The 22,296-nt window shown below is 39.9% G+C and overlaps 1 protein-coding gene across 8 annotated transcripts in view; it reads left to right on the top strand.

The window, feature by feature from the left end:
- The first annotated feature begins 1,962 nt into the window (after nucleotides 1–1,962).
- The window catches only part of EP400 (E1A binding protein p400), a 41,075-nt gene continuing 20,741 nt past the window's right edge, over nucleotides 1,963–22,296 (top strand). For 3 of the 8 annotated variants that reach the window (XM_088532456.1, XM_088532459.1, XM_088532455.1), the window contains exons 1-20: nucleotides 1,964–3,396; nucleotides 9,294–9,378; nucleotides 9,798–9,905; nucleotides 10,596–10,975; nucleotides 11,253–11,555; nucleotides 12,257–12,442; nucleotides 12,729–12,869; nucleotides 12,969–13,047; nucleotides 13,320–13,375; nucleotides 14,843–14,900; nucleotides 15,543–15,632; nucleotides 16,786–16,893; nucleotides 17,608–17,801; nucleotides 17,991–18,168; nucleotides 18,432–18,568; nucleotides 18,963–19,132; nucleotides 19,573–19,747; nucleotides 20,114–20,250; nucleotides 20,880–21,066; nucleotides 21,705–21,871. In XM_088532456.1, the coding sequence (XP_088388582.1) occupies nucleotides 2,074–3,396; nucleotides 9,294–9,378; nucleotides 9,798–9,905; nucleotides 10,596–10,975; nucleotides 11,253–11,555; nucleotides 12,257–12,442; nucleotides 12,729–12,869; nucleotides 12,969–13,047; nucleotides 13,320–13,375; nucleotides 14,843–14,900; nucleotides 15,543–15,632; nucleotides 16,786–16,893; nucleotides 17,608–17,801; nucleotides 17,991–18,168; nucleotides 18,432–18,568; nucleotides 18,963–19,132; nucleotides 19,573–19,747; nucleotides 20,114–20,250; nucleotides 20,880–21,066; nucleotides 21,705–21,871 (4,262 nt within the window). In that variant the 5' untranslated portion in view covers nucleotides 1,964–2,073. Of the gene's footprint in view, nucleotides 3,397–5,559; nucleotides 5,671–9,293; nucleotides 9,379–9,797; nucleotides 9,906–10,595; nucleotides 10,976–11,252; nucleotides 11,556–12,256; nucleotides 12,443–12,728; nucleotides 12,870–12,968; nucleotides 13,048–13,319; nucleotides 13,376–14,842; nucleotides 14,901–15,542; nucleotides 15,633–16,785; nucleotides 16,894–17,607; nucleotides 17,802–17,990; nucleotides 18,169–18,431; nucleotides 18,569–18,962; nucleotides 19,133–19,572; nucleotides 19,748–20,113; nucleotides 20,251–20,879; nucleotides 21,067–21,704; nucleotides 21,872–22,296 lie in introns of all 8 variants that reach the window. The other 5 variants (XM_088532462.1, XM_088532461.1, XM_088532463.1 and 2 more) reach the window with 4 other exon arrangements.

The raw sequence follows: 22,296 nt of genomic DNA, 5'->3' as shown, positions 1-22,296 counted from the left end.
GTCGTCTTAGGTTTAATCACAAGAGGCTCCAGGTGGGCAGCCCTGATGACCAGGACACAGTGACCGATGGGGACATGTCCGTCCCTTGTGGCCGTAGGTGAACGTCACCCCTTGAGCGACGGGGATGCACCGACAACTCTGTCAGCACGTGTTTACAAACAGCAAAATAAAGCGCGCTGCTCTGTGCTATGGACACGAAAGCTGAGCGTCACTGTGGTGTTTTGGTTAGTGCTAAAAGGTGGACACCCGCCGGCTGCCCCGGCGCGAGAGGTGTTTGTGGAGGCGGCCCCGCGTTTCCCTCCGCGGGGCTCGAGCTGCGGCCGAGGTGGCGCCGCCACCACAGCGGCGAGGCGCGGCGCATGCGCGGCGGGCAGCGGCTGCGCAGAGCGCGGCGCGCGCGCAGGCGCGGCGGGGCCGGCGCAGGCGGCGCGGTTTGTCTCCTGCCGGCGCTGGTAGCGGCTGTCGCCCCCCGCCCCCGCTTCCTGCGCGGAGCGAGGGGGAAGTCCGGCCCTGGCGCCCGCGGTGAGTGGGGACCGGCCCGGGCACCGCGGGGGCGGCCGGAGCGCGCCCCGCTCCACCCGCGCAACCCCCGCGCAGGCCTCGGGCCCGCGGCCGGGCCGCTGCTGGCGGCGGAGCGGGGCCTTCGGCGCGGCGCCGTGTCCCGAGGCCGGGCCCCGCGCGGGGCGGCGCGGGGAGTGGGGGGGCGGTCCGCGCACAAAAGGAGCCGGCGGCTCCCGGGCGGGCAGCGCCGCGCGCCTCCAGCGGGGCCCGAGCGCGGCGCTCGCAGTGACGGGGGCTGAGGGGAAGGAGCGCGCGGGGTGGGGGTGCCCGGGGGCCCCGGGCCTCGCACGCGGCCCCGCTGACAGCGCCGCGCTGCTTCCCGCCGGCCCGGCTGCAGCTCCCGCTGCTGCGGCTGCTTGGGCAGCGTCGCCATCCCCCGGGCCGGAGCCGGTGCTGGGACGGCCCGTGGTGCCGGAGGAGGAGGCCCGCGCCGCGGCTCGCTAAGCGGGGCTCCGTTAGCAGTTGCTGCTCGCGCGTCCCGCTCGAGCCGCGCGCTGGTACGCGCTGCCTCTGGCCACTCGTAACCAGGGCTTGCGAATTCGTAAAGTTAGCAGCGAGGCCGGGCGGCAGCGCGCAGCCTGCGTTGGGCCTCACACACTGACGTTTAAACAGCTGTTTTCAAAGTAGGAGAGAAATCTTGAGGAAAATCAGGTTTTGTTTTTGTTTTGCTGCTGCACGGCACCTAAGCACTGTGTCTACCAGTCAGCACGTGTTAGTGAACTTCTTTGTTGTTATTTAAATTTTGCAAGTGACCAAACCTCAATAGCAAAGTGTTTTCTAATCTCTGCATAGTTTTTCTCAATAAACAGCATTTTAAATGAAATGCAGGTTTGGATTGATTTTTGTCTTTGAAAGTGCTGGTGTCCTGAAGGGAAGAATGCAGAATTAAACATCAGGCACATACCTTCTCAAACTTGCAGGTTATTTGCAAAGGAAATATTTCATGACACTTTTTTTTTTTTTTTTTCTTTCAGTAGTTAGAGTAGTAGAGCAGTGTGTGTCTGCTTTTCAGAATAGTTTTTGTTTGTTATTGAGGAAACCTGCTTTACATTTTTACAACTGCTGTGTTTTGGAGAATAGAGTATGAAATGCTAAAACATTGAAACATTGGGAATAGTGAGCACAAAAGCAGCAGGTATTTTAAATAGTGGAGACTTTCATTCTGAAATTCCACATAAAAGGAAAAAGTATTTTTTTTTTTATTATTTAAATTCAGCCTGACTACTTAAGATGAATGTATCATTTGCAAACTATTCGGTAGCATTTTTTTTTTACCAAGAAAAAACATGTAAGAGATTTAAGAAAGTTTTGGTGATGATGAGGCTTTCAGAACACTAGGCTGATAACATAAATCTTTAAGTAACTACAAAGATAATAACTGAGTTCCTACTAGGAAGTATTTTTTCTAATAGTTTCTCTCAGTTACTGAAATGTATTTACTTTCCCTGTAACCAGAATTTCTGTTTTTGTGTGTTTCCTTAGAACGTACTGTAAGACCTTGCAGCAGCGATCATGCACCATGGTAACGGTCCGCAGAATGCCCAGCGTCAGCTCCAGAGGTCCAGGTCCTTCACAGGCAGCGAGGGAGAAGAGCAACAGGCAAATTTACCCCAGTCTCCTGCAACTTCTTTTGCACCTTCAGCAAGCCCATCCGCACCACAGTCCCCCAGCTACCAAATACAGCAGTTTATAATGAGCAGAAGTCCCGTAGCTGGGCAGAACGTGAACATCACCCTGCAGAACGTTGGACCGGTAGCTTCAGGAAACCAGCAGATAACGCTGACCCCTTTGCCGATTCCGAATCCGACATCCCCGGGCTTTCAGTTCAGCTCTCAGCAGAGGCGCTTTGAGCATGGCTCCCCATCGTACATTCAAGTCACATCCCCGCTGCCTCAACAAGTTCAGTCGCAGAGCCCCACGCAGCCGAACCCGGTGCCCGTGCAAACGTTACCAAGCGTGCGGGCAGGAACTCCGGGCCCCGGCCTGGGCATGTGCAGCCAGAGCCCCACCAGAGGGTTTGTGGATGCCAGCGTTCTTGTGAGGCAGATCAGCCTGAGCCCTTCCAATGGGGGGCACTTCGTGTATCAGGAAGGACCAGGAATTGCACAGATTGCTCAAGGAGCTGCAGCACAAGTGCAGCTTCCATCTTCTGGGGCACCTGCTACAGTAAGAGAACGCAGACTTTCGCAGCCTCACTCACAGTCTGGTGGCACCATCCATCACCTGGGCCCTCAAAGTCCTGTGGCTAGTGGAGCAAACATGCAGTCTTTGACTAGCCCAGGGCATATCACAACTACCAGCTTGCCACCGCAAATCAGCAATATTATCCAGGGGCAACTTATGCAACAGCAGCAGCAAGTGCTTCAGGGACAACAGTTGAGTAGACCCCTTGGCTATGACAGGACTTCTGGTGGATTGATAGCAGGAGTTGGAGGAGCTAGTGCATTCGGAATGGCATCACCACCTCCTCCCACAAGTCCTTCCCGGGCCACGGTTCCACAGGGACTGTCGAATCTTCCTCTTGCTCCTACAGTTAACCCGGCAGTGAAAAAGCAGCCTAAAAAGTTGGAGGAGATTCCTCCTGCCAACCAAGAGACTGCTCAAATGAGAAAACAATGTTTGGATCATCACCATAAGCAAATGGAAATGCTTAAGGAAACTTTCAAGGAATGCTTGATCGAACTATTTTTCCTGCAGCATCTTCAGGGGAATATGATGGACTTTTTAGCTTTTAAGAAGAAACACTGTGTTCCACTGCAGGCATACCTGAGGCAAAATGACTTGGATCTGGAGGAGGAGGAAGAGGAGGAGCAATCTGAGGTTATCAATGATGAGGTAAGAAATCTGTTGGTTTAATGTTTCGGAATAAAATAGTAGAGGAAGTTTTTGCACGTGGTTTCTAAGGTATTAGACAATATGAGGGTATCTGAAAAAATCACTTCCACTTAAAGAAATATTGCATTTTTTTTTCTAATGGGTGCTTTGAGGGAATGCAGTTTTGCTAGGTAGTGTTATCTTACAGGTTGGTGTGAGCATGCAATCAGATGTATGTATTTAAAAGCAAAGCACTCCAGAGAGGTGCATGGAGCTTTTGTTGTTGTAGTTTAGTGTGCAAGTCCTATATATGAAATAGGTAAGACAAAACATAAATGACCTTTGCATTACTGTGGAAGCTATATAAACTTTTGGAATGATTATTTATCATAAACTAAATTCCACTTACTAGGTGTACACAAGCAACCTAAAAAGGCAGAATGTCTCATAAGAGATTATACCTTTCTTTGTCTTTTGTGGATTTTGATTAATTATTCTCATTAATTATGTGTGTCATAATATATATGAATCCACAGTAAGGCATCAGTTTATTTAGGCTATCTTAGAACTTTGTGCATATATTGCAACCTGAATCATTAAAAAAAAAAAAAAAAAAAAGGAAAAGAGAAAGCATTTATAGTATGAACATTAAAAAGTTAACTTCCGTTATTTACATAACTAAATTACTTTCACTCGCTGCTTATTAATGGCAAGTGACTTGCAATAGAAAAAAACAGGTGCTGTGCAGCTTTTCCTTCGTGTTTGTACTCATCCGTGTTAGCCGTGAGCAGCAGCACCGCTTCGGGTGCTGTAACGGTGCCTCTGCGGTGCACGGGGTGCCGCGTGTACGCAAGTGGTTGCAACAGCCCTGACGTGGCTGATGAATTAGCACCTCTCGGCGCTCATAAATACCTTTTACAATTTCTGGGAATATGTGTGGGTATAGAGATGCTGGTTTGGTTTTATTAAAAAAAAAAAGTCTGCAAAGAAACTTATTGCTTTGGAATACTTATAAATCAGTGTCTTCGGTGAAAATTCGTGACTCTTAGGTGTAGCTCATTAGTGATAAGTCACACCTTGGATCATGGAATTTGGATGGAAAAATTAACTGTGTAACAGCTGGAGTTCAACTTATTGGGTTTTTTTTTTTTTTGGTCTGAAGTTCTTGATGAGGAAAACATATCTGTATCTATATATATTCTGTTTATGATAATTTTTGATGTTTTTAAATACCTAGGAACTTAAAAGTTAGCCTGTTTTAATTTCTTGACAATGGCTACCCATGTTTTTTTTCACCTGGCTTTTGTTTTGCCAAATTATTCAGTTGTTTTAGTTGTTTTGCAAGTTTGTTATCTGAAAACCAGGTATTTTTAACTGTAGTATGCAAATTTTGAGATCTTTAGTGGGTGTAAATTGTATAGGTTCATTGAAGTCCACAGTACTACTACACTTTACATCAGCTGGGACTCTGCCCCTCAGTTTACAGGGTTTTGAGTTTGCTGTACTTCAGTGTCTTGTGCTGGATCATCTTGTTCGGGAATGTTGCTTGTCAGTTTAACTGCTGAAAGATATTGCAGGCTCCAACAACGAGTTGTTTGAGTGTTTTTAAATGATGAATCCTTTTGAAAGATTAAGACATCTTTTGAGTGTGTTATTTCTTTGTATTTTTTTGTCGTGTTCTCTTTTATTTCCCCTTCCCTCCTCTTTATCACTTTCTGCTAAAGCAATGCACTTCATCCCTTGCCTGGAAAGGTTGTTCACTTTGGGAATTAATGGGGGAGAGCGAATGGTGGCTGTGCTCATTGCTTAAATAAATGTTGGGGCTTTCTTAAGTTCAAACTGTCTGTCATGCTAATTTGTTGTCCATTAGGAACTGCAATCACTAAACTTTAACCACGCTTTTATGTGAACTGGATTTGACAAAAGCTTTCCAGTGGCGAGAGGTCACTATAGATAGTCAAGGCTTTATTCTGTTCTGCGATTAAAAATGAAACAGAACTGCTCAAAAATTGCCTGTGTCAAACCAAGCTGCACTGATGGTCAGTTACTTATAATCCCCTCTTCAGTGAGGTGCCATCAGTAAAAAAACAAGTGTGTGAACAGTTTAAAAAAGAAGAAGAAGAAAAACTTTTAAAAAGAAAATGATTCTCCCTTTTTTTTTTTTTCCCAAAATATTTCTCTCAGGTAAAGGTTGTGACAGGAAAGGATGGGCAGACTGGTACTCCTGTCGCTATAGCAACCCAGCTTCCTCCAAATGTTTCTGCTGCTTTTTCATCCCAGCAGCAACCATTTCAGGTACTTTTCAATGGTTCTAAAAATGTAGTTTCATCCCAGATTTTTTTTCCTTCATTCAGATTTGGTATTTCTTAGATGAATTAGAGTTTTCCCAAGAGCCCATCCCTTACCATCTAAACAAATCAAAAAAGATCTTTGCAATCTTCAAATACATCAGTATTAATGGAGCATTAAGGAAGTTAAATCTTTGTCTCAAAGTTGCTGGCTTATTTCATTAACTTTCAGCTTGAATGTTTTCACTTTGGTTTGTTTGTCTTTTGTTTCCCTAATGCATTTGGTTCATTTGTGCATTCTGCATAGTAGTAGTGTGGATTCTTTTCTCTGTGGCATTGTAACTGTGGATTTCTTCTAAAGTTCTTTTTGTTTGTTTGTTTATTTTTTAAAGGTTCTGAGTATGGCTGCAGAAGGATGTTTTACCTTCCCTGAAATATTTCAAATAACAATAACAACACCCCTCTCTCTCTCTCTTTCTTTTTTTTTTTCCCCCGATAACTAACACCTTTTCATTAGCTCTGCCATAAAGGATAGCAAGAAGAAACTGAAGGGCATGTTTCATGTTTTTATTTTATAGGAATTTAAACAAATTTTTGAATGAGGGAACAATGTACAAAATAGAGGGAAAAATGCGGTAATTGGTTGCTGTTTTAATGGATTACTGATGATGCATCGTTGAAATTCAAGCTAGTGTGTGTGTATTCATCTACCCTTAGCCCTGTGGTACTGGGACACCACCGCTTATGTGCCTGGGGAAGTAACATGCTTTAGTCCCCTGCGGCTAAAGTGCTTACCTGTTAGCTCAATTAGATACACTTAAAGCAAATGGTACAGGATAAATTACTGGTCGCTACCAAAAAAGCCATACAGTCCACACTACCTTCATCTAGTTTTTGGGAAATGGAAAGTTAAAAACAATGTAAAATTGATGGCATTCCCATGCACAACAAATGCATTATTCATTAATGTATTTCACAAATGAGGTGCTCAATAAAGGGACTTGCACTGAGAGCTTTGTTATGGCCAGTGCTGACTGGTTTTGGAAGCCTCCTTAGGTGGCCAGACTTCGTCTAAATGGTTTAAAATATGTAATATTGTATCAGGTTAATTTTTATAGTGTTTAAGCTTAACATTAAGTACCAGATACACCAATGATAAAGTAGTTTCCGAAGTATGACAATATTTCAGAGGTATTTCAGAAAAACTGAAATAGCTTTAGCAAAACCTTTTAACAGGAAGCATCACCCGTTTCCATAAATACTTCTTTTTGTAACTACTTATCTATAGGTAATGTGTCCTGATCAGCATCAATTCAATTTTAAGTGCAGCACTCCAGATGATTATTGTGGACATGCTGCAGAATCATCACCTCTGGAATTTAATTAATTAATTACATTTAATTAAACTTAGGACTATTTGAGTTCTCCCATGTACCTTATGGTATATGAATGCAATTTATAAAAACATGTTGTCCTTGCTCTTTGAAGCGTCTAGTCTAACTAGGTGATGATAATGCAGACAAGTGGGAGGCTTAAGAAAAAAGGTTAGTCAAAAGTCCTAAAGTGGAACTGCAGCCTGAACCTGTGCGAATGCAGTCATCCCAAATGGAAGTGCAGGTGGAATAAATGGCACTGGCAGCACTTGCAGAACGTCCCCTTTTAGACTGATGTCGCAGGAGGCAATCGGTGCAAGCAGCAAATAAGCTGGATTTGTTAATTAATTCAGAAGTGTTACATCAAATATGTTTTTGTGATGTTATTTTGAATAATTCTGTAAATGCTCTGCCAGATCTTGGCTAATAATCATAAAATGTGCTGCGCGTCTGCTTTGGAAGAACACAAAATTTTGAAAGCTTAATTCAGTGTGACAGGACAGTGAACTGCTGACCACTAAGGATGAATATGAGTCAAATATTCTTAAAGCTAGAATTTGTATCTTAACAGTATAGCAGTGTCACTAGAACCACCACAAATGCTCTCCCAGAGGCAAAAGTATTAGATTTTGTTTTTTGTAGGTTTGGATACAATCTGAATAATATGAGAGATTATTTCAGTATAGAGTGGTGAAGTATAGAAACTTCTTTTGAGAAACTTGTCTTTACTAAGAAATGTTTAATGATACAAGAGCTGTTGTTATAACAAGTTTTCACAAGACTTCTGGAGAAACTTCACTGTACATATGTACATGTGGAGGCTCTTACAAAAGCAGATTATGCTTGGAGAGCTTGAGTGGCAAATCGTCTCGTTCTCTTGGAGATATGTAAAGGCCTTCTTTGCATTTTCTAGTAGGATCTTTTAAGCCCTTTCTACTGGTAGCCTTTATTTTTTGCATATTAAGTTTCGTAGTAGAGTATTGGATATAGCATGGCTAAGTATTGAGGAGGTTTCAGAAACAGGACTTCAAAATTCACTCAAAAGAACCACCTTGTACAAACACTGCTGGACTTTATTAAGTACTTGCTAGCAGTGCTGAGGGCTTGAAGCTCAATCTTATCTCAATCTGACATCTGAATCTGGTCTAGGAAGAATTATTTGGGGTTTGCTGTCTTTGCCAGTATTAATTGTAATAATCCAATAAGTTTTAATGAACTGCATCATCTTACTGAATAAGATTCCAGCTTGCTGAGTGAAAGCTCTCTGATTTTCCTCACAGTATCCATAGTGCTCTTCTAGGCTTGTTAGTTCATAGCTGAGACACATTTGTCCTCAGGCAAAATGTATAGTAGCTTAATGTGCTCCAAGGTGACAGCTTTAAGAAGATTGTGTTTCTCTACATAAAGTTATTTGGTATGTTTTTTTTGCCATGCAAAGAAGTTCAACTCTAGCATCTGTACAGCTGGAATTGGAACTTGTAACTGGGCTGAATTTCTTTTGTTTCATCTTAGCAATTTTTCCAGAAGTATTTCAGTGCTAACTCCTGTAGAGCTCTGTCCTGAGAGTGACAGTGGTGGAGTTTCTTACTTGAGATTAAACTGTCTTTCTTGATGAGAATTAATTCCTGTGTTACTGCTTTTTACACAGAATGAAAAAGATTAGCTTTCACAAATATTTTGACTCTTCCTTCTATTTTTCGTATTTTATTAGTTTTGATGCAGTTGGTTTTCATATAGATGATCTTTCCTCATCTAATTTCCCTTCTGTTTAATCCTGTAGTGAAGTCACAGTGTTTGATTTCTGTCATGTCAGCATTTTATTGCAGCTGTTTGCTACCTGAATAAGTTGTTGTGATGTCTTTGCAGCATTAGGCAAATGATGAAAAGTAAAGATGAAGAGCATTAACTTCCAATTATAAAAAAGAGAAATCGCAAAACTTTTGGTTAAATTTTCTTTTTCTACATGCTGTGTTTTCTTGGATTTTATAATGTTTAAAAAAAAACCCAAGTGTGTATTCTGTATAATTAGCTTCACCAGTTTGGTTGCTGTTTTAAAATTTAACCTGAAGGAAAAGTATCAGTGCAATATGGGCACAAAATTTCTAGCAGGAACTGGATCAGTCTTATTTTCTTCATTGCACAGCTGTTCCGAAGCATCCATTCTCCGGTGACCTCTTTACACCTGCTAGTAACTTGCATCTTGACACTGGACTGCTCACATATTGAACTTCTTTGATTTCTTTTCTTTTTTCAATAGCAAACACATACAGTAACTCCTGTTACGGGGACTGTGAACACCATAGAAATCGAAGCTCTTAAGAGACAAGCACTTGTACCAGCAGGTATGTTCCTCTCAAGCAGAATTTCAGTTTAATTTGTTTTGTTTTCCAAACAGTTAAGGAAGCCCACTACTCAGTAACTCTTGAAATACAATTTTGCCTCACCTTGGAAATTGCCAGATCCTTAGCCCTATCTATTGTGAATGGTGTTGTGTGAAGAGTGCACTCCACTCGCAATACATAGGACTGGATGTGGCAAGCATGGAAACACCGTTAGGTTGGTTATTCTGTCTGAGAAGATTGGAGATGGCCAACTTGAAGTTAAAGAGTCTCTGCCCTTGGAGCGTGTTCCTCATAAATGCTACACATGCATAGTAGTAGTAGCTTTCTGAGCTGATGTTGAAATCATGTGTAGTAGTTTGCTTTGTAAAACTGAACCCATTCCATTATACCATGCCATAAATGGAATTTGAATATCACAGATTCGTCTAAGAGACCACGAATTGAAGTGGGCCGTCATGGGATGGTTTTTCAGCATCCGGGTGTGGCTTCAGGAGTTCCTCTTCAACAGCTAATGCCAACGGCACAAGGTACTGTGTCACCACATGCCAATTGCACATTAATTTAACAAGGAGATGTTAGTGATGGGACTAGAAACTTGGGCTTCCAGCCTTCCAAGATCCTAGCCCCACCATATACTTCTCCATGTAAATTAATACTTGGTATGCAATGCCTGGTTTGTTTAAGGAGCTGAGTGACGGGCTCCAAAAGTGCATGTGGGCATGGAAATACGTCACAGGTGCTGATGCAAATTGGCTAATCTGAGAATCCTGGAACTGAGCCAATGGTTCGTGAAAAGGAAGCCTCCTAATTTGCAACATTCATGACTTTTTTTTTTTTTTTATTCAGTAGTGATACTAGGTTTTAGAACATGTTAGAGTGAATATTATTTAGAGTTGCTGCTATTGTTTTAGGTTAAGTTCCTGTTAGCTCATCACTTTTTTTCTTTTTAAGCATAGGAAATTCAGAAGACATTTAATAACATGTTTTTTTATAATAGCTGTGCTCCAAATTTAGTTGTAGTTCTGTGCATGAAAAATCTTTGCTGTTTATTGTAATAGTGATTTACTTTGTGATTGTGATGTGGTATTTTCAAGTGATGGTGTCTTGTGGCAAAGTAAGTAACAAATGGATCTACTTGCAGTCAACTTCCTCCTTACACTAGTAAAGAGCATGGGAGCTTTTAAATTAATGTGTGTGTGCTTTCCCTTGCTTTGTAGGTGGGATGCCGCCTGCTCCGCAGCCTGTGCAGCTGACTGGGCAGAAGCAGAGTCAACAACAGTACGACCCCTCGAAGGGCCCTCCCGTGCAGAACGCAGCGAGTTTGCACACTCCGCCACCACAGCTGCCAGGGCGCCTGCAACCTGCCAGCGTCCCCCTGACGTCCCTCCCAGCTGCCCTGCAGCTTTCGCAGCAGCAACCGCAGGTCGTGGAATCTCCAGCCCAGCCCCAGATTCAGGTGAAGATCCAGCCCCAAGGGGTACCCCTGACTTCTGCTCCACTACCAGCCCCGCTTCAGCAGCAGGTGCCGCCAGCAGTCCACGTGCAAGGACAGGCACCAAGCCAAGTGTCACAGCCACAAGCTGCAATACAGCAACAGGTATGTGAGCTTTATTGGGGTAAAAAAAGTGCGTTTCAGTGCACAGTAAAATATAACAATATTATCTTCCTGAAAATGTGATTCTGTTGGTTTATAACTCCACTGGACAAACACATGTAGATAAAGCTTACAAGCAAAAATCCTTTCCTTACGAAAATGCAAGTGTCTTTTTTTTTTACATGGATTAAAGTTAGGACATTATTACATTCTGCAGTAATGCAGGCTCAGGCAGTATTGACTGCAAAGCTCATCACTAATAAATGTGTTTCTTGGGCAGACTGTGACTCTGACACGACCATCTGCAGATCCAACTCAGTCTTCTCAGCGTCTTACAGCAAATACGCTGCCGCCTACCTCATCCCTTGTGCCAGCAACCATCTCAGGCACCACGCCGCCTTCTACCTACCCAGCACAAGCAAACAGAACGTCTCCAGCAACTAACAAGTCATTATCTCCTATTGCCTCAAAACCGCCAGGCTTAGCAGTAGCAGCAGCACCTAAAACACAAAGTCCATCTCAGAATGCAGCAGTATTACCACAGGAAAACTCTCAAGACAAGCTTGCTGAGCAAGTAAAGCTGGTAAGATTCTTCTTCTTTTTGGAGAGGAGAACTTAAAATGTTTGAGTTATGAAGATGGAATGCTTTCTGAGTAAGGTGTTTCAAAAGTTGTTTCACTTACTGGGCTTTGCTTTTAGTCAGAAGAAGTTAAAGAGAAGTTCAGAGAAGTTGAAGTCGCAACAGCTAATGAATAACAAGACTATGTCTTCACAGACTTATATTTGTTCTCCTTGTGTCTGGTTATTCAAGGCAGCTGCAGTCATATTTATATTTACAATAAACTAGAGACATGTTGCTCTGCTTATTTAACGGGAACTTCATAGGGAACTTATTTTCTCTGAAAAATAAGCAGATGTATTCATCCTCTTCTGTGCTTTGCTGTGGATAAAAACAGCTGCAATTTTAACTTATAAAGTAAGGACTATTTGACTGCAGCTTGCATAAGTCTTGTGCATTCTGCTGTCCAGTGAACCTCTATTCTAATACAAGTTAAGGTACTGCAATTCTGTTTATGCATAAAGTTAAATTTAGCCTGATGATTCCTACAGTGATACAATATTCTGACTTGATTTGTATAATGCATGTGATATGCTCCTTTTTTGCTATAAAGTATTTTGATGGAGTTGGAGCAAATACTGCATTTATATTTGCCTACTATTGCAAGTGCATCATGCAGCTGCTTTGTAATGATATGTACCTCCCTCCTCCCCCTTTTCTTTAAGGAAAATCAAATCCATCAGCGAATAGCAGAACTGAGGAAGGAAGGTTTATGGTCCCTGAGGCGACTTCCTAAACTCCAGGAGGCTCCAAGACCCAAATCTCACTGGGATTACTTGCTGGAAGAAATGCAATGGATGGCAACTGATTTTGCCCAAGAGAGAAAATGGAAGATGGCAGCTGCTAAGAAGGTACTTGAAAAGCACATCCTCTTGAATCAAAACCGTTAATCTGGGTGTCATTCAAGTTTGTACCAAAGCTATTTAAACATCTTGTTTGCTTGTTTGCTTTTTCCTATGGAAAAAATGAAGAAAGTAGAAAGCGCTGATTTTTATCTTAAAGGAGACCCCATGTTGTTAGCTTCGAATAATCTATTATTTGGTGCTGGATTGTACTGATTTCAGGTGCAAATAATAGTTTGGGGTTGAAATGTTCTATATATTGAGGTAACCTAATTCAGTCTTTCTGGTATTTTAGATGGTAAGAACTGTGGCTCGTTACCATGAAGAAAAGAAACTTAATGAAGAGCGAGCTAAAAAGGAAGAACAGAACAAACTAAGGCGAATTGCTGCATCAATTGCTAGGGAAATAGAGTACTTCTGGTCTAACATTGAACAGGTAAAATGCTTGCTCTTTAATATTTGTGTAAATCAGTGCTTTTTAATATTTATTTTTTTATTTATATAAATACTTTATTAAACTTGATTTCCATTTTAGGTTGTTGAAATAAAACTGCAAATTGAATTTCAAGAGAAAAGGAAAAAAGCTTTGAATTTAAAGAAAATTACAAAGAGAGGTAATTGTATTTCATTTCATAAGAAATCCAGTATAAATTCCTATGAATTTGTTCCATATAATTTCCACTGAATTGGAGTTTCATCCTCCTGGCAAATAGAATTGGCAGATACTATTAATAGATTCTGAACTATGAGTTATGATTTTTTGTTGTTTTATTTTTGTTATATTGTATTAGAAATTTTTATGTTTTCTGTTGGGTGCAATTAAAAGTTAACTTAATATAAAATTGCTAAGTAGCTAATGCATACATCAAGTATAATAATTTTCCAGGATTTAAGGATGCAAGACCTACAGAAGACCTTTTATTGGAAAGAGAAAGTGAAATGGTAAGCCTTTGTTTCTTAAAAACATCAGATTAATTTAAATTAATACAGCCCTTAAATAGATATCAGTGATAAGCAGATTTCTGTGTAGCTGCTTAAAACAGAATTTATAGGCATTAACCCAAGTACTATTTTTGATTATGAACCATAACCTTTAACAGTGAACTGGGGGACGTGTTGTGGTTAACACATGACTTTTAAAGGAAGATTTCCTATTTATTCAGTGACTTTGAATCCGTCATTGTAAGGTCATAAGACCACAAACTGCATGAATTATTTGCCAGACTTTGTTTCAAGCAGGAATTTATTCTACTGTATCCAGGGATAAACTTTGTAAGGCCTGAAAATTCATTTTCAGCCCTTCATGGGCTTGTGTCATGGTTTACCTTCTGGAATAGGTGTATGTTGCAGAACGAATCAAACTGAATGAAGCTTAAATATCCTTTGCCTTAAATGAAATGTGTTCTAGGACCCTTTGCTGTGTTTGTGCAATTGGGGAGGGAAAAAAAAAAAAAAAAAAAAAAAGCTGGGGACTATTCCATAGCCCTGAACCATTTGCCCTTGCATAGCTGGTGTCCACCTGCTGAAATCTCCCCCTCACCAAGCAGAATGCCTGCGTCTGAATTTCCTGTTAGCAGCAAGCTCCAGCATGTGTTATCAGGCAAACTGTGGTCTAGTACTGTCTGTGACAGTGTTAATTTGTACCGGCCAAACCATGGTGCAGGTTGTGCTGGACGACAGTTGTAGGCCAGTGCACGAGCCTGTACTGTATTATTGACTGTACTGTGTTATTGACTCGTGAAGACTTAGTCATTGATTCCAAATGGGATAAAAGTTCTGTGTCTCAACACTGCTTTTAAAGAAAAGGCCACACTGAAGCTGACTAACTACCCTTGAAGTGGGTAGTTGCAAAGCACTTTCATTACAAAAGCAGAGTATCTACATCTGTGTAACTGAAACAGGCTAAAATGTCTTGCTGAGAGACATAGATGCAGCTGTGGTTCTTCTGAAATGGAGATGATCATTCCAATCAACATCTTGCTTTTTCACATGGCATTACAAGTTCAGGTTGACAGTAGCTGGCAGGTCTTTAGGAAGAACAGATATACTCCAACTGCAGAATGAATTTGCACGGTTTTGATCATGCTGCAATCACCCATTTTGAACCTAGATTTGTCACCATTCAGATTGCACAGTCAATAATATTATTCTTTGTCTTTCATACTAAGGATAAGAATTTTAAAACAAAAGAAGGGGAAAGATAATTGGTTTAAACATGGATATCGTAAGTGTAATCCAAGGCTGTTTTTTTAATTTGTTTCATTTTATATATATGATGGGGAAAATACTGGTAGACATTAAGTATCCGTTAGCTGCTGTCATTGCAAGGCACCTCTTACTTTCTTTAAAAAGCAGAAATCAGTATCTCTGTGTTCGGTGGTTTTAAACATTTCAATTATTCAATGCTAGGGCATGTCATCATCTGGAAGGAAAAGAAAGGCAAGCACATCTTTAACTGATGAGGAAGGTAAATCACTTTTCAAAATTGTCTGTCTGTAGAGCAGTATGTGACTTATAAAACCTTGAAATCACTGATTTTCAGTCTATTACTGCATGTACCAAGCATTTTTTGCAAACTAAATATCAGCCCTCATCCACTGCTTTGAGAGGTTGGATAGTAAACATGGGAAAATAAAATTTTCACTGGAAACAAACTCCCATCATTGTTGTAAATTTTGTTTCTTTCCTCATTCTTTTGTTTCTCAAACTTAATAATTTAATTTTTTTTCTGATGTTTTCAGACAAGATAATCCATCTACTTTAGTGACTTTCTTGGGATAACTTGTGTGTTGTATTTTTGCCCCCCGACATCCCTGTTTATAGCTCCAAAACAAATTTTCTCTGAGGACCTTAGTCATTAACCCTTTACACCCTTTGCAACCCTTTACACCCAGCCTTTGTGCTGAGGCATGAGTGCTTTCACTTGTATTTAAGATCTACATATAGCTGCTCCCATATTTTCTTGTTTTCCATGTGCCTCATGCTTTTTGAATCCTACTAACTTTCATAATGTGCTATGCTGGTATGTTTTAGGGGGTTTAGGAGGTTACAAACTTTGTGAATTTTTGGATAGTTAGGATGCCAGCTCGAGCATTTGTTTTGCTTTTAGTTGAAGACGAAGAAGAAACAATTGAAGAACAGGAAGCTAAAGAAGGAAATATAAACCACCAAACTGAATTGTCTAACCTAGCCAAAGAAGGTAGGCGTGCAGCTTGCTGGTTCTTGGTGGGCTCTGAAATAACACATGAAAACATCTAGCAGTTATTGCACTTTTGAAATGCTGAGTAAAGTCAGATATCCAATCATACGATCTGTACTTTTTTCTGTACAGGAAATTGTAGCAGTTAGTTAATAGGATGATCATGGATTCTGTGTGCCCATGATAAACATTTAAAAAACCAAGTGTATCTGATAGACTAAGTGGGGGTACTTGTCTGTCAGTGTAGTGAGTTTACCAGAACTCTGATCAGGAGCAGTGCTGTTTTTTCCCAGTTAGGGATGTGTGGGGAATCATGAAAATTGTGTGAACTGAATATTTCAGGGTTTTGTGATCCACCTGTTAAACTTGAAAGGACCCTGAAGTGTGGATCCTGGAGGTCTAAGTACTGAAAAGAGGTTTATAGGGACAACAGTGCTCCAGCCAGCAGCTCTTTTGCATTAGCAGCAAGTGCTGTGCAGAGCTTGATGTATGGCAAAGTATCCCATAGGGATCAGTTCAGTTATCATTGTAAAAACCTTGCTGATTTTTAGTGGCAGGGTTCCCAATAAGCTCCTGCTTCTCGGCGATCAGTATGCACTTTCACAATTCGTTTGTTTGGTCTGTTTGTCAGCTTAGTGGCTGCAGCCAGCTGGCTGGTTGGAAGCTTTACAACTCTTGGCTAGTCAGCCAAGTTCCTAATGAGGGTGTTTCTTGATTCATTGGTCAACAACAGCTTGTACATTCCTGCTTCAACAGACCAAACATGTCATGAAGATACTGTAGTAGGGTTGAAGTACTACTCTTTTTGGAGACTTCAAATTCTTTGGTTATCATTTAGCCACTCAGTTGGATTTAATGTTCCTAGCTTTCTAATCACTGCCTTACTGTCGATTTACATAGTGAGTTTATAATACAGTAGAAAACAAGCTGGTTGAGCAATTACTTAGTTGTGCTGCAAGTCCTAGTGTAAAGCAAGTGTTCTATAATCTCCATCTTTAAATAAATTATTTACCTAATAATTACCTCTTCAGATAAGTTTGTATATAGGACTAATGTGTTATGTAGGAGTGAAGGATGTCTTGAGCAAACATGTTGGTACCGGTCGTAACAAGGGTTTGATAATTTTAAACTTACCTGCTTTACTGATCTTCAGCTGAATTGCCTTTGGATGATTTGCTAAAGATGTACGAAGGTGCCTTTGCAGAAAATTTTCACTGGCCCCAGCCTAAACCTGATAGTGAAGAGGACAGCAGTGAAGAAGGTAAGTTATTTTTGTTTAGAAGACAGTCCTGACATACAGGGTAAAATAAATTGATTGATCTTGGTCTCTTTTAGAAAGGCAGTTTATACTAGAGGGAAAAATGACATTTAAAATTATTTTAACCACAGAATAATGTTCTGTGCAAGAATATGGAAAGTACAGTGGTTTTCTCGCTGTTTGGAATGAGCGTTAGAAAACTTAGATGTATTTGTCGTAATGCTTTTTTTTTTTTGGATAATCATCTGTGAAGAATTTTTTCCTTTTATTACATTTCTCAGTGTGTGAAAGGAGGATAATATTTGCCTATTTTAAAGTCGCGATGTGTGAGAAATTCTCAGGAATGGTAGTGAGCCGTAGAAGAATCTCTCTACACTGAATAGAGCAGCATACTTCATTGCTAGTTATTACACAGTTGCCATCTGTTCTGTAGTAATGTAATGATAGAATTGTAGATTGGAGGGCATATTTGAAATGAGAGAGAGGACCTCCTAGAAGCTGTGAAAAGCTAATGATCCTGTTAGCCTAGCTAGTGAATATCCAGAGCGTCTTCCTAAGTTGAAACTATTTTCATTTTAAGATCATATAGTTATTTTTAAAAGTTAGCTACCTCTTTTTAGGTCCCTATCTGAATTCTAGCCATCTCAATTCCTTTGTATAACTGTATTTTAAACCGACGTTTATTTAAAATACCAATGTAATTTTTCTCTCTCGTAGAAATGGAAGACCATATCTCTGACAGGGAGAGTCCTCAGAAGGAAGTTGTCCTCATAGACTCGCTTCTCAGCATTGATCAGTACAAGGGTATAGACAGATCAAGTCCTCCAAAGAAACATATGCGTGACATATCAGAAGTTGCTGCTGCAGCAGAAATGCTGTTACCTAAAGGCAGCGCAAGGATAACAACAGCGGTAAAACTCCCTCGTTTTCTGCTCCTCTACATGTTCATTTCTACATAAAGAATGCCTTGATTTAGCAGATTTTAATAGCAAATTAACAATAAATGCTTTTCTAGTTACTGAACTGCAAAATGGATATACTTTATAATACTGTCCTTGAGTTTAAATCAGAAAAAAAGTATCAATTCATTCTCATTACAGATAAAATATAATACTCCATCCCTTTTGTATGGGCATCTCAGAGAATATCAAAAGATTGGGCTTGACTGGTTAGCAAAGCTCTACAAGAAGAATCTCAATGGCATTCTGGCAGATGAGGCTGGGCTTGGCAAAACAGTGCAAGTGATTGCATTCTTTGCACACTTAGCTTGTAATGAAGGTAAGTTAATTTACCTCACAATTTTAGACGGGTGCTGGGCCAGCGTTATCTTTGTGATTTGTAGCCTTGGGTCAGTTTTATCTGTTGATTTGTTTCAGACTTTAGTCATTAGGATAGCTCTATTTGTATTGTTATTGGGTCTTGCTTTTAACAGTGAATTTAGTACTCTGCACTTACAAAATCAAGGAAGTAATGTGAAGATAAGTAATGTGAATTATCTTGAGTCTTCTCTATTGTTAACTGCTGTGTTTTACCTTCTGTAGGTAACTGGGGTCCTCATCTTGTTGTTGTACGGAGCTGTAACATACTGAAGTGGGAGCTGGAACTGAAACGCTGGTGCCCAGGATTGAAAATCCTTCTGTACTTTGGTAGCCAAAGAGAACTTAGGGCTAAGAGACAGGTAGGTATTGTATTTTGCAAGTCTTACCCTACTCTAGTTTCCATTTTGAATGGTGATAATCTTCCCTTAAGCTGCATTTGTCTTAGTGTTCCTTATAACTTGGGATATAAGGAGTTTTTAGCAGTATGAGTTGCCTTGCAGAGATACTTACATCTATCAGTTCTGGATTTTCAGAAGTATTTTTGGAGCTCACTTGGTCTTGAACAATACATACAGTACATAATTTACTTTCTGAACCAGCTATAATTCAGAGACCAAGACTGTCTTATAAAATATGAATCATAGTTTGAATCATAGTATCTTCCTCTTCCTAATTAATACATGGCAGTTAGTAAGATCCCTGAGAGTTCTGCTTTATCTCTTCTGTCTCACTCTGTTCTTTCCTTTTCTGTAGGAGTGGATGGAGCCCAACAGCTTTAATGTGTGTATCACTTCCTACAAACAACTGTTCAAAGGCCACCCAGCATTTATGAAGATGCGGTGGAAATACTTAATAGTAGATGAAATGCAACAAATAAAGAATATGACAGAGAAGCACTGGGAGGCCATTTTCAGTCTCCGAAGGTATGGAGTAGAGCCTTTCCCAATTGTCAGTGTTTTTCTTCTTTTTTTTTTTTTTTTTTTCCTCTCTCTTCATGTACTAGTAGTTTTCCTGTTCAAGAGAACTGTATAGTAACTCATATTTGGATTGACCAAATTCCTGTGCTTTTTACCAACGCTCAGTAACTAGTTACCGCTTGTAGCTCTAGTTAGCAAGTTCAGAGATGTGCTGTGCATTTCAAGGTTGTAACTAACATACCACTTGAATTCTTTTTATGTTACTCTGAGCTTCCAGAAAGATTCCTTCTTTATGTTGTGATACTTTACAATGAAGAAGCTAGCTTGATAGCATATTAAAATCCCAAGACTACAATAACTGTAGTGTTTGAATATTGATTTCTTTTTGAGAGTGCTGCTGTATCTAGGTGCTATATTGGTTAAAAATATTTTCTTACTATTCACAGTCAACATCGTTTGCTTCTGATAGACACTCCTTTGCATAACACATTGATGGAGCTGTGGACCATGGTACATTTTCTGATTCCAGGAATTTCCAGACCTTATCTGGATTTTCCAGTAAAAGCGGCTAATGAGGAGAACCAGGATTATTGTCATAAACTGGTCATCAGGTTACACAGAGTACGTTGTTATTTTTTCTCATCTTCCTTAACTCAGTAGTTTAGCTGATTCATTTTTTAAAAAAAGTAGTTTAACTTAAAATTTCTGACCTTTCTTATTGCTTTATTCAGTTCAAACAGGAACTTCTTCTATAAGCAGGATTTTATGTTAGCAGAAGAGCATGGAGAAGTTTATTTTAAAACTAATATGTGGCTTAGATTTTGAAGCATGGAATGCAGAAATTAAAGAACAAATAACGCTTAAACAACTGTGTGGGTAGCAGTGTAATTGCTCGTCATATACAAGGTTTATCATACTAAATTCCTGTTGTAAAACTGCATCTTTGAAGTGAGAGGGTTTTTTTTTCTCAATTATGAAATGTTTCAGATGATTCAGCCATTTATTTTGAGAAGATCAAAGAGAGATGTTGAAAAGCAGCTAGCAAAGAAATATGAACATGTGCTAAAATGTCGTCTTTCCAATCGACAAAAAGCAATGTATGAAGATGTCATATTACAACCAGGGTAAGGACTTAAAAGAGTAGATAAAAAGCCACTCTCATTTTTGGTGCTTAAGCATAAACACTTGTCATGATTGGGTGTGTTTTGATATTTTTTCTGAATTTTTCTGTCACGGCTAGTAAATAAAATATGATTACGCTGTAAAATAAAAATACAAGTTAGCGTTGTTATGGGCCTAATGACAAACATACACATTTAATTCTAGAACCTTAAAATCAAGTTGTAATGTTCAATGTTGTTGTTATTTTGTTATAGTATTTGCAAAGGTCGCCTTTATTACATAAAGGCTAAAGTGTCATCCCCCTTTACCTGTGCTGTGCTATCAGGTGGTTTATGACAGCTGGAGGGACGAAACAGAAACAGAAAATGTGAGTGGAGCAATAGGGAGCTGGTTAGGCTGTACCTAGCTTTAGGGTAGTTTTGGGCTCTTAAGTTTTGTGTTTCCAAATTTGAATTTACTACGGTACTACTTAAAATATTCTGGGAAAGCCTCTCTGATACCTAAGCTTGTATGAAGATTTTTGCCTAACACACCACACAAGATTCTAATCTTACTGAGTTAAGGTCATCTCTTTATGACTTTATAAAATCTGTGCTTAAATTAATGTATTTCTGCACAAATTATTTGACAGAACCCAAGAAGCCCTCAAAAGCGGACACTTTGTCAGTGTCCTGCATGTCCTGATGCAGCTGCAAAGGATTTGTAATCATCCTGATCTGATAAACCCTCGGCTTTCAAGTACCTCTTTTGTATCGGAGACTCTGGAATACCGAACAGCATCTCTGGTACTCAGTGCCCTAGAAAAGGATATTTGGAAGGTGAGTAAAAAGTATTTATTTTTTTCTACTTAATGCCCTTGTAGAATTTCAGTATTTAGTATTATTTTATTGTATATCATCAGTCTATCTGAAGTTTATAAATGGAATGTATTATTCCATAGCCATACATACCAAGTGCGCACTTTCTTGATCTTTCTTTTTTGATAGTGGTTTGAGGTTTTCAAGTGATTTATAGTCTGTAATTTTTCATGAACCGTGTGTTTGCACCATACTCATTTCCTCAGGATTTTTCCTGCACCAAATACACTCTGGCTAACACAGTGCATATTTATCGTATTCTGTACTTGGATGCTTTTTGGTTTGGCATTCAAGTTCCATGCTCAGCAATCACATTCTAAGAGTTCAAATTTGATTCTTTAGAAATCATGGTTTAAGAAGAATTGCAAAATAGTGACTCGCATTGATTCCTGTAAGACGGGCTAATGATTTCAGTTCTGTTTCCCCCTCTTCTGATGCTTAAAATAGGTTTACCAGCCTAAGAGGTGTTTCCAAAACTTATAAGCAATTTTTGCTAAATACAGAAAGTAAATTCCATGTAGAACATGGAGAATACTTAATTGTATGTATTGTATGTATCATCACGTAAAATGATAAATCATATTTTACAATGCATGTAGGAATCAGACCTGTCCCTCTTTGATCTGATTGGAGTGGAAAACCGAATTACTCATTATGAAGCACAAACATTGCCAAAACAAAAAGTCACTAGAAAACTCATTGAAGAGATCTACAGCTCCCCTCCACCACCACCCAGGCCCAACCCAGTGAAGCTCAAACCAAGCAGGTATGTCCAGCTGATAAAAAGTTTTATAACTGGAATTTTAAGAATATTTCTCTCTTAGGGAATTAGTGATCTCAAAGTAATGTGGAGCTGTTTCTCTGATGGAAAAAATAGCTGTATGATGACCTGCAGCAATGTTGACATATTTCTGGAAATGATATGAGGGCTCCATTATTATTATAGGTGGTTGGATAGATCATTTAAACCATCTTCAGCATTTTTAATTCTTCCTGTGTTTAGCTGAATGCACTGAGGTGTTTTCTTTCTGGAATCTAACAAACTGATTTTGTGGAATTTTCATATGTTAAGCTTTGTAAAGTTGAGTCTTGCCAGCTTTATCAGACAAATGTTGGCAAGGGATTAGCATCTGGGATGATCAGCTGGAAGTTCCGAAGAGGCCTTAAAAGAGCCTCTAGTTTGGGTTGTTG

The sequence above is a fragment of the Tinamus guttatus genome, unplaced genomic scaffold, assembly GCF_059628265.1.
Source record: "Tinamus guttatus ecotype Peru unplaced genomic scaffold, ASM5962826v1 Tinamus_guttatus_pri_ptg000459l, whole genome shotgun sequence".
Taxonomy (NCBI): domain Eukaryota; kingdom Metazoa; phylum Chordata; class Aves; order Tinamiformes; family Tinamidae; genus Tinamus; species Tinamus guttatus.
This window is presented reverse-complemented; position numbering and strand designations above follow the sequence as displayed.